Source organism: Excalfactoria chinensis, unplaced genomic scaffold (assembly GCF_039878825.1).
Source record: "Excalfactoria chinensis isolate bCotChi1 unplaced genomic scaffold, bCotChi1.hap2 Scaffold_68, whole genome shotgun sequence".
Taxonomy (NCBI): domain Eukaryota; kingdom Metazoa; phylum Chordata; class Aves; order Galliformes; family Phasianidae; genus Excalfactoria; species Excalfactoria chinensis.
In genome coordinates this window covers 475104-490318 of record NW_027315710.1, presented here as the reverse complement: position 1 = coordinate 490318, position 15215 = coordinate 475104, and the positions used below count along the sequence as shown (strand labels likewise).

Here is a 15215-nt window from a genome sequence, read left to right as displayed (position 1 = left end):
TTATATGTCGTGAATTCCAAAAGATGGGCAGCTGAAAGTTTGTGAAACACATTTGTTAATCACTTTGCTCACTGCATTCTTTACTTCCTGGTTCCTCATGCTGTAGATAATAGGGTTCACTGCTGGAGGTACCATGGAGTACACAAGTGCCACCATCAGGTCCATAGATTTGGAGGAAACGGAGGGGGGCTTCAGGTAGGCAAAAAAGCCAGAACTGAGAAATAGGGAGACCACGACCAGGTGAGGGAGGCACGTGGAGAAGGCTTTGTGCCGTCCCTGCTCAGAGGGCATCCTCAGCAAAGCAAGGAAGATCTGCACATAGGACACAACCATGAAAACAAAGCAGCCAAAGAATAAAATGGCACAAAAAATGATAACCACAACTTCCCTGATGTAGGAGCCTGAGCAGGAGAGCTTGAGGATCTGTGGGATTTCACAGAAAAACTGGTTGACAACATTGCCTTGGCAGAGAGGCAGTGAAAACGTACTGGCAGTGTGCAGCAGGGAACTGAGAACCCCAGCACCCCAGGCAGCTGCTGCCATGGTGGCACAAGCTCTGCTGTCCACCAAGGTCCCGTAGTGCAGGGGCTTGCAGATGGCAACGTAGCGGTCATAGGACATGATGGTGAGAAGGAAATACTCTGCTGAAATGAAGAATGCAAAGAAAAAGATCTGTTCAGCACATCCTGTGTAGGAGATGACCCTGGTGTCCTGAGGGTGTTGGCCATGGCTTTGGGGAGAGTGGTGGAGATGCAGCCCAGGTCGAGGAGGGCCAGGTTGAGCAGGAAGAAGTACATGGGGGTGTGCAGGCGCTGGTCGCAGGCTACGGCTGTGCTGATGAGGCCGTTGCCCAGGAGGGCAGCCAGGTAGATGCCCAGCAAGAGCCAGAAGTGCAGGAGCTGCAGCTGCCGCGTGTCTGCCAACGGCAGCAGGAGGAACTCGCTGATGGAGCTGCTGTTGGGCATCTGCTGTTCCTGGGCTTGAAGTCCTGCTCAGAGTGCAGAAGATAATGACAAGTCCAGACCACTCTCAAACTCACTCCTCCTGCTATACTATGTAAATTTTCATTTCCCTCAGGAAAATAATTATTTAACTCCAGAACTTGTATATACTATCATGAGCTTCACCATCCCGTAACGAGTAGAAGACTGGGGAGCTCTTACTTTCTTCTCATTTCCTATATCATACCCCAGCCTCCTGGATATTTTCCTCTTTACTCCAATTGCTCTTTGAGACCACAGCCCCAGCCTCTGTGCACTTCAGTTTGTCTTAGAGAAATCAGCCTGTTTGCAGGACAAGTGAACTATTAATGCCTGCAGAAAAGAACTATAACTTAAGTTGATTGTATCCTATTAGGTAGGTGAGGCTGAAAACACAACCTGTGTGACTTTTCACAAAACAGCCAACTGATTGGAGAAATACTGGGGAGTCTCCGAGCTGTGTTCAAAGTTGACAGCCCCTTTTAGATTTCTGCCTCCAATCATTTCTGCTTTCACTGAGAACAAGAAATGGAAAATCCCTGCCCTGGCTCTCCTTTTGCAAAGTACCTTCACAAACATCATGCTGTGCAGTGGAGCTGTGATCCCCTGCCCCACGCAGCAGCTGTGGCAGCAGAAGCCCTGCCGGGGGGCTCCTTCCCCCTTCAGGCATGTCCCTGATTTAGATAACCATCTATGAAAATCAGCTGCATGGTCTGCAGTGAGACTTACCGTGTCGTGATCTGTGAGCAATGCTCCTGCAGTGAGCTCACAGCCCACTCACACCGTTCACATCCTTCAAGCTGTCCCCCTTTCTCTCCTCTCCTTCTGTCACCTGCAGGCTGTGCTGTGCACAAGAGCTGCTCCTGGGCACAGCTGTCTCTCTGTAGCACTGCCCATTTGTATGAGCTCCCTGTGTCCCAGAAGCCCAGCCCAGCCCAGCAGAATAGGATGGCATTTTCATCCTTCCCACTCCTCTCCCCTGAGATATCCCTGGGTCCTCATGGCCAACAGCTCCTGAAAGAAAACAGCATCATGACTGTGTCTAACTCATTTCTTGTACAAATATTCCCTGTGAAAGACAAACCTCAATAGATGCGGCATGGACATGGCATGCAGTTGATCACTGTGTTTTACTGTTCATTCCTGCTGTTTGTTGGCCAAAAAAAAAAAAAAAAAAAAATCTTTCCTTTTACATGTGCCACTAGTTCTTTGTGTAAAGCTAGTTTTAGTTGGTGCAAAGGAGTTTTAACACTGAGTGGGTGAATGCAGAGGAGAAGACTGATGTGAAGAAAAGTGATGGAAGTCCCATGGGGCCAATGTGAGTAGAAATGAAGTGGGGAGGTTGAGGAGGACCTTTGTCCACACAGTAACACAACAGAACTCATTGGGAACATTCCAGATTGGTACCAGTTGCACAGCGCTGCTTTAATGTCTTGTTTGAACACAACTATAAATAAACAGACAATAAACGCCTGCCGGCTTCGGCCACTTTAAGCTCTCTCCAGATACATCTCCATTTTGCTGAACAAGTTCTGAAAACCTGAAGAGGATGACAGGAAGGCTCAGGAGGCTCTTTAGGTGTTAAGGAGCCCCAGGCGGCATTTGCTGCTGAGTCCGTCAACCTCCAGTGCAGAGAGAAGTTTGCACAAAGTGCTCAACAAGACAAAGTCAGAAGTAACAGTGAAGTTTCTTGGAGTATTAATGGGCCCACTGAGGAACATTAACAAGCCAGCTTCCCAAGGGACTTGTTAGAGCAGATAATTGGAAGCCATGAGTACAGGCAGGCAAAGGCACTGGCATGGTGGCTCTGATGCTGAGAAACTCCCCCTTTGTCTTATGAAGCAGAAAGGCCAAACCTTGATCTCCAGACTTGGCAGGGAGATCCTGTCCCTAGTGTTGGCTTAGGGCCCTTCCTGGTGCAGTGGATGGATAATTGTATGATGTCAGATGAAAGACAGAAGGACCGATGATACCTGGCTCTGCATGGGGTGCAAGGACACTGTGGGGTTCATGTCCCATGTGTGCCCTGTGTCTCATCGCAGGATGTGGGATGTAAGAAAGGCCCAATCTGATCATGTAGTCAATCCCAATGAAACACTGAACTTCAGATCTCTCTGTTCCAGTGTCCTGTTTTGCACACCCTCCCATTGTTTGATGTTCTTTATATTATGTGGTGCCCAGAAGAGCACCCCTGATCCAGGTGTAGCAATGCAGAGCAGAGAGGGATGATCCTTTCCCTCACCCAGCTGGCAATACCTTACGTGATGCACTCCAGAGGACTGTTGGCCTTCCTGGCTTCCTGGGCACATTGCATACTCAAATTCAATTTGATGCTGAGCAGGACCCACAATCCTTTTCAGTCAGAATGCCCTCCGTTGTTCCTTATCCAGTCAGTGTATATGTCCAGGGTTGCCCCTATACAGGCGCACAATCAGGCACTTGTTATACTTTATGCACTTGGTGCTTAGTACCAACTGGTACCCACTTCTATGATTGTCCACATCTCTCCGTAAGTCTTCTTCACCCTCAGTGGATGCAACAGCACCTCCTCATCTGGTCTCATCAGCAAACTTGCTCAGAACATCTTCAAGTCCTGCATGCAAGTCATCCACAAAAACATGAAAGTAAAGTGGATCTAAAATGCAGCCCTAGGGAGCCATTACAGTGACCATCTACCAGCCTGATGAAAACTATTGACTATAATCCTTTGGGCCTGACCTAATGGGCAACTGATCACCCACCATGTTCTGTTTCTGTCTAGCCGTATGCAGGACATTCTGCTCAGAAGAGTGCTGTAAGAAACAGTATCAGAAGCTCTACTGAAATCATCAAGGATAACATCAACTGGCTTCCCTTGGTCAGCTAAATGGATAAATGTGTCATAAGTGACCTGAATTTAAACAGGACCGTCCCCTCGGGAACTTGTGTTGGCTGTGATCAATGGCAGAATTTCCTTCAGCTGTTTTTCCATAACTCCCACCATCATTGTCTCCATAGTTTTACCAGGCACTGGAGTGAGACTGACAGGTCCATAATTGCCCCTGTCATCTTTCTCTTTCTTCCTTACAATGAGACAACATTTGCCAGCTACCTGTCAACTGGCATGACCCTAGACTTCTTTAGATGCAATTGAAATAAGAGCCCAGAGCATACTAAAGTGTCATCATTGCAAGAACATTGATGTGCCATTGCTTTGCAATGCTGTGAACTCCAGAGTATGCCACAGATGGAGCAGAGAGGAAGATCTGCCTCTTCCGTTGCGAGCTCATCCATTTGGTAAGCAGAATAGCACTACATGATACATGGGGACTGTGTCTCTGCTCTGCTCCGACCCTGGAGGTGTTCAAGGAGTGAATGGATATTGTGTTGAAGGACATGGAATAATGGGAGCTATTGGTGATAGGTGAACAGTTGGACTGGATGATCTTGTAGGTCTTTGCCAACCCTGGTGATTCTATGATTCTATGCTATTGTGTCCTTGTCTCTGTGCCCTTTTAGTTTCAGCAAACACTCTCTGGGAGGACTCACCACATGTCTGGAATTAGTCACTGACCGCTAGAAATCTGGTGTTAAATTCAACAGATTTGAATGTACTGTCATGATGCTGTTGTCTTTCAGGAGCTGTTTGCCATGAGGACCCAGGGACATCTCAGGGGAGACAAGTGGGAAGGATAAAGATGACATCCTCTGTTACTGAGCTGGGCTGGGCTCCTGGGACACAGGGAGCTCATAAAAGTGGGTAATGTTGTAGATAGACAGCTGTGCCCAGGAGCAGCTCTTGTGCACAGCACACCAGGGCTGGGGCTTGATTTGCAGTTGACATGAGGACAGAAGAGAAAGGAAACAGAGCTTACAGAGTGTGTACAGTGTGAGCCTGATGTGAGCTCACTGCAAGGGATTGCAACATGGTAAGTGTCTCTCAGAAGGCAATGCAGCTGCTTTTCCTGGAGGGATCACCAAATCTGGGACATCCCATCGCAGATCTGGCTGCAGGCACTGCATGTTTCTTTAAAGTGGAAAAAGCCTTCTGCTCCAGCTGAGGGCTTCTGTGCTGCAGCATCAGAGCACAGCCCTGAGTGCTGCGTGTCCCAGCACGGCTGCAGGCTGTGCATATGGGGCTGCAGGCGGGTGCCCAGGGCTGTTGTGCATAGCAGGGTCCCTGCTGTGCCCCAGGGGCCGTGTGCCGGTTATGGGACTCTGCCACTTGTCAGGATCTGCACTCAACATATCTGGGGAGCTGCCTTTCAAGAGGAGAGCCAAGGTAGGAATTTTCTGTTTTTTTTTTTTTTTTTTTTTTTTTTTTTTTTTTTTTTTTTTTTAAGGAAACGGAAAGGATTGGAAGCAGAAATATAAAAGGGGCTGTCAAATATAAACACAGTGCTGAGACTCCCAAATTCTTCTCAGTCAATTGCTTGTTTTGTGAACTGTCACACGTGATGTGTTTTCCGCCTCTCCTTTTAAGGAGAGGAACCTTTTCAAGGGGGAAATTAGTTGAAAATATCATTTTCTGTTGACAAAAATCATGCACTTATATTGCAAATATGCAGGTTTCCTGAACAGAAAGTGAAGGGCGCAAGGTTGGGACTGAGGACTTTACGAGCAGTGTGGGTAAAGATATGAGACAAAAAACAGATGAAAAAATCCACGGAGATGAGATAAGATTAGAAGATGAGAGGAAGGTTAAAGCTCCATATGCCTCTTCTGCTTAATGAATGTTGAACTTAATGAAATTAAATTCAAGTTGTGGTGCTAAATAAACACTGACATAGGAGAATGAAAACATTTCACAGTACAGCAGAAGGAATGTCTTTGAGAATGGTCTGAACTTGTCATTATCTTCTGCACTCTGAGCAGGACTTCAAGAACAGCAGATGCCCAACAGCAGCTCCATCAGCGAGTTCCTCCTGCTGCCATTGGCAGACACGCGGCAGCTGCAGCTCCTGCACTTCTGGCTCTTGCTGGGCATCTACCTGGCTGCCCTCCTGGGCAACGGCCTCATCAGCACAGCCGTAGCCTGCGACCGCCGCCTGCACACCCCCATGTACTTCTTCATGCTCAACCTGGCCCTCCTCGACCTGGGCTGCATCTCCACCACTCTCCCCAAAGCCATGGCCAACGCCCTCTGGGACACCAGGGCCATCTCCTACGCAGGATGTGCTGCACAGCTCTTTTTCTTTCTCTTCTTCCTTTCAGCAGAGTATTCCCTTCTCACCATCATGTCCTATGACCGCTACGTTGCCATCTGCAAGCCCCTGCACTACGGGACCCTGATGGACAGCAGAGCTTGTGCCACCATGGCAGCAGCTGCCTGGGGCAGTGGGGTTCTTTGTTCCCTGCTGCACACTGCCAGTACGTTTTCACTGCCTCTCTGCCAAGGCAATGTTGTCAACCAGTTTTTCTGTGAAATCCCCCAGATCCTCAAGCTCTCCTGCTCAGAATCAAATCTCAGGGAAGTTGTGTTTATTATTTTTACTAACAGTTTAGGCTTTGGGTGCTTTGTTTTCATGGTTGTGTCCTATGTGCAGATCTTCCTTGCTGTGCTGAGGATGCCCTCTGAGCAGGGACGGCACAAAGCCTTCTCCACGTGCCTCCCTCACCTGGCCGTGGTCTCCCTCTTTCTCATCACTGCCTTTTTTGCCTACCTGAAGCCTCCCTCTATTTCCTCCCCATCCATGGACCTGACGGTAGCAGTTCTGTACTCCGTGGTGCCTCCAGCACTGAACCCTATTATCTACAGCATGAGGAACAGGAAGATCAAGCATGCTCTCAGCAAGGTGTTGCAGTATGCACTATTCCAGCATCAATAAAGCACACATCTTCCTCAAATAATTCACAGTGATGTTTCTTTATGTTTTATGCATCTTTGATTGTTTGACTGTGTAATTGTTATCCGACAATCTGCAATAAAATTGTTGCAAGTTTTGTAGCTACTTCCTTCCTACCTACTTTCCATTTTCTCACTCCAAGAGCTCATGTAAACATCGAACCACATTCTTTGAATAGGTTAAATGATTCCTAAAAAGCTTTCAAATTAGACTTTTCCTTATCTTTTCTCTCTTCCTACCTTTTCCGGTTCTGGGGGGAGGTACAGTCACTGACAGCAGCACAACGTGCTCTTTTCACTCCTACTCTATTTACACTGCCACAGTGCTCTTAATAGGTCCTCTCATTTGTGCAGGCCTGAAGGTCTTGTGTGTCTCACAACAGTCCTGTTGCCTGTACAGCAGCACTCCGGGACTGAGTCAGTAGCCGGCAATATGAACGGCTGTGTCAGAGCTGGTCTCCTTGCTGGCACTGCTGTAACAAGAGGGCCCCTTCAGAGCAGGAACAGAGAACTGGAGGCCTCTTCCAAAGATGGTGTAAGGAATGTACCTCAGGAGCTACTGCCTGAAAAGTCCTCGAGATCTTCTGGTGCTATTCACTGAGTGAAAGGGTCAGATTCAAGAGTCCCAAGGAGATGTGTATGGGACTCAGGGCAGTGCTGTGGTTTCAAATTTGTTGGGTTAAATCTATTTACTAAGATAGACAAAAAGGAAAGCAGTTTGATTATGACTTAGATCTGTATCTATATATATAAACGCATGCTTACATACAGTATATTTTCACATATATATAACATATGCAGTTGCAAAAATATATGCATAGATACTAATTCATATGCATATCTTTTTGAAATTCCAGAACCTTTTGCAGGGGTTTTAACAGCCACAGAGTTCACAGTAGAATCTGCAGCTACTGTTGGGCTGTTGCAGGAACTGGGGCAACTTCAGAACTCATTGTCAGAGCTGGAATGACCACAGGACCTCTGACTAAGTTGGAGCAGCCACTGGGCTCATTGGGGAGGTTGGAGTGACCACAGGGCTGTACTTCCTGGCACAGCGCACCTCCCGTGGGAGGCAGTTGTTTCAGTTTCTTATCGCAATACATGGAACAGTAACTTGGCCCCCATTATTCTACCAGTTTCTCAGGATCCTGCACGGAGATGAAGTTCCAAAGTCCTGGGGGCACCCACTGCTTCAGGCAGCTCCCCAGACCGTCCCACACCACCTGCCATGCAGAGCCTTCTCACCTTGGGTCAGATCTCTCAGTGATATTCTTGAATAATTGTTTAATCTCAAACATAACCTGGAACACATTAATGACACGTAGCAATGGGAGTGTGCTGGTGTGAGCATCCCACGGATAGTCAAAATCCTCAGGAGCTATTGGAACTAGCTCTCGATCTCCAGGACAAAACGAAGTGAGAGTGAGTCTGAGGGACTGCTGGAAGGTGTCCTCCCTTCTCTCCTCTGTAGCCAGACTCCCTGAGGAGTCAAAAGTAAAGAGTTTAATTATTAATCTTATGAACAATGTTGCTTCCATAACTCAAAGATGACCTCAGAGATAAATGTGCACAAAACCTCATTTTGTCAGCTGCCAATTTTATCGCTGTCTTGTTTGATTTAGTAGTCGCAATTATATTGTATCATATTGTGTTATCTTGTATTCCAATATCGTATTTAGTAAAATAAGTTTTCTCCTTAGATTGCTGCCACTGTTTTTGTCCAGTCCCCTGCTTCCAGGGGCAGCAGCCTCTATCACAGGTAAATCTAGATAACCCGATTACAATTCGCCAGCTGGAGAATCAGAGAGTGATCAGTAAAACTCACTCACCTTTTAATAGCCCCATATGGCCAGTGCGTTAAGCCAGTGGAGAATGGAGGCTGACAGTAGACTAACGTGGCCTGAATGAGGTAACACCCCCACTGAGTGCTGCTGTGCCGGACATGTTGGAACTAAAATACGAGCTGGAGTCAAAAGCAGCCAAATGGTATGCCACCACTGACATTGCTAATGCCTTCTTCTCCATTCCTTTGGCCGCAGAATGTAGGCCACAGTTTGCCTTCACCTGGAGGGGCATTCAGTATACCTGGAACCGTTTGCCCCAGGGGTGGAAACACAGCCCAACCATTTGCCATGGGTTGGTCCAAACTGTGCTGGAACAAGGTGGTGCTCCCGAACACCTGCAGTACATTGATGAAATCATTGTGTGGGGTGATAGAGCAGAGGAAGTTTTCACAAAAGGAGAAAAGATTATCCAAATTCTTTTGTAAGCTGGTTTTGCTATTAAGCAAAGCAAAGTAAAAGGGCTTGCCCAAGAAATTCAGTTCGTAGGTATAAAGTGGCAGGATGGACGTCGTCACATCCCAGCAGATGTGATCGACAAAATCACTGCCATGTCTCCACCAACTAACAAGAAAGAGACACAGTCTTTCCTGGGTGTAGTGGGCTTTTGGAGGATGCACGTTCCAAACTACAGCCTCATTGTAAGCCCCCTTTATCACGTAACGCGGAAAAAGAACAATTTCACATGGGGCCCTGAGCAGCAGCAGGCTTTTGAGCAGATAAAACAAGAGATAGCCCGTGCCGTGGCCTTGGGGCCAGTACGGACGGGACAGGATGTAAAGAACATCCTCTACACTGCTGCTGGAGAGAAAGGTCCCACCTGGAGTGTGTGGCAAAGAGCCTCAGGAGAGACCCGAGGCCGACCCCTGGGATTTTGAAGTCGAGCGTATAAGGGGTCTGAAGAGTGCTGCACTCCAACTGAGAAGGAGATCTTAGCCGCATATGAGGGGGTTCGGGCTGCTTCCGAAGTAGTTGGTACTGAAACACAGCTCCTTCTGGCACCTCGACTGCCAGTGCTGAACTGGATGTTCAAAGGGGAGGTTCCCTCCACCCATCATGCTACCGATGTCACCTGGAGCCAGTGGATTACCTTGATTACACATCGAGCATGAATGGGGAACCTCAATAGTCCAGGAATTTTAGAGGTGATCATGGACTGGCCTGAAGGTAAAAGGTTTGGAACATCACCAGCAGAAGAGGTGACACGCGCCAAAGAGGCCCCACCATACAATGAACTACCAGAAAACGAAAAGAAGTTTGCCCTGTTCACTGATGGATCGTGCTGCATTGTTGGGAAACATCGCAGATGGAAGGCTGCTGTGTGGAGCCCTACATGACAGGTTGCAGAGGCCACTGAAGGTCAGGGAGAATCAAGTCAGTTTGCAGAGGTAAAAGCTGTCCAGCTGGCCTTAGATGTTGCTGAACGGGAGAAGTGGCCAATGCTTTATCTTTATACTGACTCATGGATGGTGGCAAATGCCTTATGGGGGTGGTTACAGCAGTGGGAACAGAAGAACTGGCAGCGGAGGGGTAAACCTGTTTGGGCTGCTGAACTTTGGAAAGACATTGCTGCCCCAACAAAAGGTATGGTTGTAAAGGTGCGTCACGTGGATGCACACGTGCCCAAGAGTCGGGCTACTGAAGAACAACAAAACAACCATCAGGTAGATAAAGCTGCCAGAATTGAGGTGGCTCAAATCGACTTGGACTGGCAAAATAAAGGCGAACTATTTCTGGCTCGATGGGCCCATGAGACCTCAGGCCATCAAGGAAGAGATGCAACATATAAGTGGGCCAGAGACCGAGGGGTGGACTTAACTATGGGCGCTATTGCACAGGTTATTCATGACTGTGAAACATGTGCCATAATTAAACAAGCCAAGAGGATGAAAACTCTCTGGGAGGAAGGGCGATGGCAAAAGTAAAAATATGGGGAAGCGTGGCAGGTTGATTATATCACCTTGCCACGATCTCGCAGTGGTAAATACTATGTGCTCACCATGGTGGAGGCAACCACTGGGTGGCTTGAAACATACGCAGTACCCCATGCTACCGCCCGAAACACCATATTGGGTCTTGAGAAACAAGTCCTGTGGCGGCATGGCACCCCAGAAAGAATTTAATCTGATAATGGGACACATTTCAAAAATTCCCTTATAAATACTTGGGCCAAAAATCAAGGCATTGAGTGGGTTTATCATATTCCCTATCATGCACCAGCTTCTGGTAAAATTGAATGATACAATGGGGTGTTGAAAACTATGTTGAAAGCAATGGGTGGTGGAACATTTAAGCACTGGGAGAAGCATCTGGCAGAAGCCACTTGGTTGGTCAATACTAGAGGATCTGTCAATCATGATGGTCCTACCTAATCCAGCCCCCTACACACTATAGAGGGAGATAAGGTCCCTGTTGTACATGTAAAGAACGCGTTGTGAAAAGCTGTTTGGGTCCTTCCAGCCTCTGGAAATGGCAAACCTGTCCGTGGAACAGTTTTTGCCCAGGGACCTGGGTGCACTTGGTGGGTGATGCAGAAGGACGGGGATGCTCAATGTGTACCACAAGGGAATTTGATGTTGGAGGAGTGCAGTCAGTAATTCTATGTATATATGTATACATATATGCATGTTTAGTGCAATTTAGTTTTACAGTTATATTACATTTAATTGTACTATTTAGTTATCATAGTTTTATATACGTGTATATTTGTATATACATTAACCATGATGTAATAATGTCGAATAAGGCGTGGAATGTCATGGGTTTGTAATGTTGCTGTCAATATTCCACATCATAACATCATGTGCAGTATGGATCATTAAAAGCTTCATAGTCCAGTTCTGTGGAATATCAACGTCCCAAATACTCAGCTCTCAGAACAAAACTACGTATCCCAGAGGACTTTTCGGCCAGAGCTAAGTCATGGGAGGAGGACATCTATAATCTCACTCTCTGGAGCTGGACTCTCTCTTGGACTCTCGGAGACTGGGAAGCATTCCAGCTGTGTTGCCTTGAGTTCACAGTAGGCCTCTAGGTTTCTGGGGACTCTCTCTCTGTTTCATTTAATTTATTAGCCTCAATCATTTTGTATTGTATTGTGTTATCCTGTATTCTGATATCATACTTAGTAAATAAGTTTTCCTCCTTAGGTTGCCGCCGCTGTTCTCTTTTCCCATTCCCATTTTCCCTTCCCTTTCGGGACAGGGGCCCTACGGGGCGGCTGCCCATTGTCACGGGCACAGGTAAATCTAGGTAAGTCGTGACACAAGGCTGGCTCCAGGCTTACAAGGCTGGTTCCAAGCCACAATGGCTGGTTCCAGCCAGGAAGCTTGGAAACTTCTGATGTGATAACTCGTATCAAAGAGCTTGTCCTGTGCAGGGTCTCACAGGAAATGAGCAAGAGGGGACCTGACAACCAACGTGCAAACCAGCAGCTGCTGCTGGCCTCTCAGAGGCACCGACAGATGTGAGCCTGAAAGCACAAACCCCAGCCAGGAGCCCAGGGATGGACCGTCAGCTGTTGCAGGCTGAAGTCACGGCACAGTTTGATGAACAGTCATGTGCTTCCTGCTGGATTGTGGGTTTCTGAGAACATGCGACACCGTCAGCTCCAAAAGAAGGAGGACAGACAGAGTCACTGCATGTCCTTTATTCTGCAAGGTTCACAGAGCGCCTGGTTTGTTATGTACAGTGTGTATGGGCTACACTAGAAAGGTACAAACAGAGTAGGAATTGATTTGACTAATGTCTTAGTGAAAAAAATTACAGTATATAAATATATATAAGAATATTTATGATTTACACATATAAAATGAACAGAACAATCAATAAAGATAGCTTGGTTCAGAAAAAAAGCTGGAATACATTATATGAATTCCAAAAGATGGTCAGTTCACAGCATTTGAAACACATTTAGTAATCACTTTCCTCACTGCTTCCTTGACCTCCCTGTTCCTCATGCTGTAGATGACAGGGTTCAGTATTGGAGGTACCACCGAGTAAAGAACTGTCACCATCAGGTCCATGGATGGGGAGGAAAAGAGTGAGGGGGGCTTAAGGCAGGCAAAAACGGCAGTGCTGACAAATACTGAGACCACGGCCAGGTGAGGGAGGCACGTGGAGAAGGCTTTGTGCCTACACTAGAAAGGTACAAACAGAGTAGAAATTGATTTGACTAATGATATTTTAGTGAAAAACATTACAGTATATATATATAAAGAATAATAATGAATTACACATATAACATGAACAGAACAATCAACAAAAGAGAGCTTGATTTAGAAAAAAGCTGGATTACATTATATGAATTCCAAAAGATGGGCAGTTCACAGCTTTTTAAACACATTTAGTAATCACTTTCCTCACTGCATCCTTGACCTCCTGGTTCCTCATGCTATATATAATAGGGTTCAGTGTTGGAGGCACTACTGAGTACAGAAGTGCCACCATCAGGTCCATGGATGGGAAGGAGACAGAGGGGGGCTTCAGGTAGGCAAAAAAGCCAGAGATGACAAGCAGGGTGAGCACGGCCAGGTGAGGGAGGCATGTGGAGAACGCTTTGTGCCGTCCCTGCTCAGAGGGCATCCTCAGTACGGCAAGGAAGATCTGCACATAGGACACAACTATGAAAACAAAGCAGCCAAAGCCTAAACTGAAAGTAAAAATGAGAAACAAAACTTCCCTGAGATTTGATTCTGAGCAGGAGAGCTTGAGGATCTGGGGGATTTCACAGAAAAACTGGTTGACAACATTGCCTTGGCAGAGAGGCAGTGAAAATGTACTGGCAGTGTGCAGCAGGGAATTGAGAACCCCAGCGCCCCAGGCAGCTGCTGCCATGGTGGCACAAGCTCTGCTGTCCATCAAGGTCCCGTAGTGCAGGGGCTTGCAGATGGCAACGTAGCGGTCATAGGACATGATGGTGAGAAGGGAATACTCTGCTGACATGAAGAAGACAAAGAAAAAGATCTGTGCAGCACATCCTGTGTAGGAGATGACCCTGGTGTCCCAGAGGGCGTTGGCCATGGCTTTGGGGAGAGTGGTGGAGATGCAGCCCAGGTCGAGGAGGGCCAGGTTGAGCAGGAAGAAGTACATGGGGGTGTGCAGGCGGCGGTCGCAGGCTACGGCTGTGCTGATGAGGCCGTTGCCCAGGAGGGCAGCCAGGTAGATGCCCAGCAAGAGCCAGAAGTGCAGGAGCTGCAGCTGCCGCGTGTCTGCCAACGGCAGCAGGAGGAACTCGCTGATGGAGCTGCTGTTGGGCATCTGCTGTTGCTGGGCTTGGAGTCCTGCTCAGAGTGCAGAAGATAATGACAAGTACAGACCCTTCTCAGAGACACATCTCATTTATTATGAAAATTCTCTCTTCCTTCTGGAAAATGTTCATTTAACTCCAGAACTTGAATTTATTTTCATGAGCTACACCAACCCTAAAAGAACAGAAGAAGATTAGGGAGCTGTTTCTTTCTTCACATTTTCTAATCATATCCCAGCTTCCTGGAAATTTTCCTCTTTATTCCTGCTGCTCTTTGAGTCCCCAGCCCGAGCCTCTGTGCACTTCAGTTTGTCTTAGAGAAATCAGCCTATTTGTGGGATAAGTGAACTATTAATGTCTGCAGAAAACAATGAGAACTTTTATCTTTTAAGTAGGAGAGGCTGAAAGCACATTCTGTGCATTCTGTGTGACTGTTCACAAAACAACCGATGGACTGAAGAAATATTTGAGACTCTCAGAGCTGTGTTCATATTTGACAGCCCCTTTTAGATTTCTGCCTCCAATCCTCTTTCCTTCCCTAAAAACAGGAAATGGGAAATCCCTGCCTTGGCTCTCCTCTCACAAAGTACCCTCACAAACATCCTGCTGTGCAGTGGAGCTGTGATCCCCTGCCCCAGGCAGCAGCTGTGGCAGCACAAGCCCTGCCGGGGGGCTCCTTCCCCCCACACGTCTCCCTGCAGCACCCTGGACAGCTCCCCGGGCAGGCTGAGTGCTGAGCCTGGCAGGCGGCAGAGTCCCATAGCCGGCACACAGCCCCTGGGGCACAGCAGGGACCCTGCTCTGCAGGACAGCCCTGGGCACCCACCTTCAGCCCCATATGCACAGCCTGCAGCCGTGCTGGGACACGCAGCCCTCAGGGCTGTGCTCTGATGCTGCAGCACGGAAGCCCTCAGCTCAAACAGAAGTCTTTTTCCACAGTAAAGAAACATGCAGTGCCTGCAGCCAGATCTGCTATGGCATGTCCCTGATTAAGTTGTCCCTCTATGAATAACATCTGCATGGTCTGCAGTGAGACTTACCGTGTCATCATTTGTGAGCAATGCTCCTGCAGTGAGTTCACAGCCCACTCTCACCGTTCACATCCTGCAAGCTCTCTCCCCTTTCTCTCCTCTCCTTCTGTCACCTGCAGGCTGTGCTGTGCACAAGAGCTGCTCCTGGGCACAGCTGTCTCTCTGCAGCACTGCCCACTTGTATGAGCTCCCTGTGTCCCAGGAGCCCAGCCCAGCCCAGCAGATTAGGATGACAATTTCATCCTTCCCACTCCTCTCCCCTGAGATATCGCTGGGTCCTCATGGCCAACA

General features: G+C 47.7%; 3 protein-coding genes across 3 annotated transcripts; 1 reads left to right on the top strand and 2 right to left on the bottom strand.

Moving 5' to 3' along the window:
• LOC140265096 (olfactory receptor 14J1-like) lies at positions 1-621 on the bottom strand. Its single transcript, XM_072360977.1, has one exon. The coding sequence runs from the start codon at positions 619-621 to the stop codon at positions 1-3; it is 621 nt and encodes a 206-aa protein (XP_072217078.1).
• Positions 622-5851: 5230 nt separating this feature from the next.
• LOC140265190 (olfactory receptor 14J1-like) lies at positions 5852-6787 on the top strand. The gene has a single exon (XM_072361075.1). It carries the CDS (start codon positions 5852-5854, stop codon positions 6785-6787), a length of 936 nt encoding a protein of 311 aa, XP_072217176.1.
• A 6193-nt stretch (positions 6788-12980) lies between these two features.
• On the bottom strand, positions 12981-13904 carry LOC140265176 (olfactory receptor 14J1-like). Its single transcript, XM_072361061.1, has one exon. It carries the CDS (start codon positions 13902-13904, stop codon positions 12981-12983), a length of 924 nt encoding a protein of 307 aa, XP_072217162.1.
• Positions 13905-15215: the final 1311 nt, after the last annotated feature.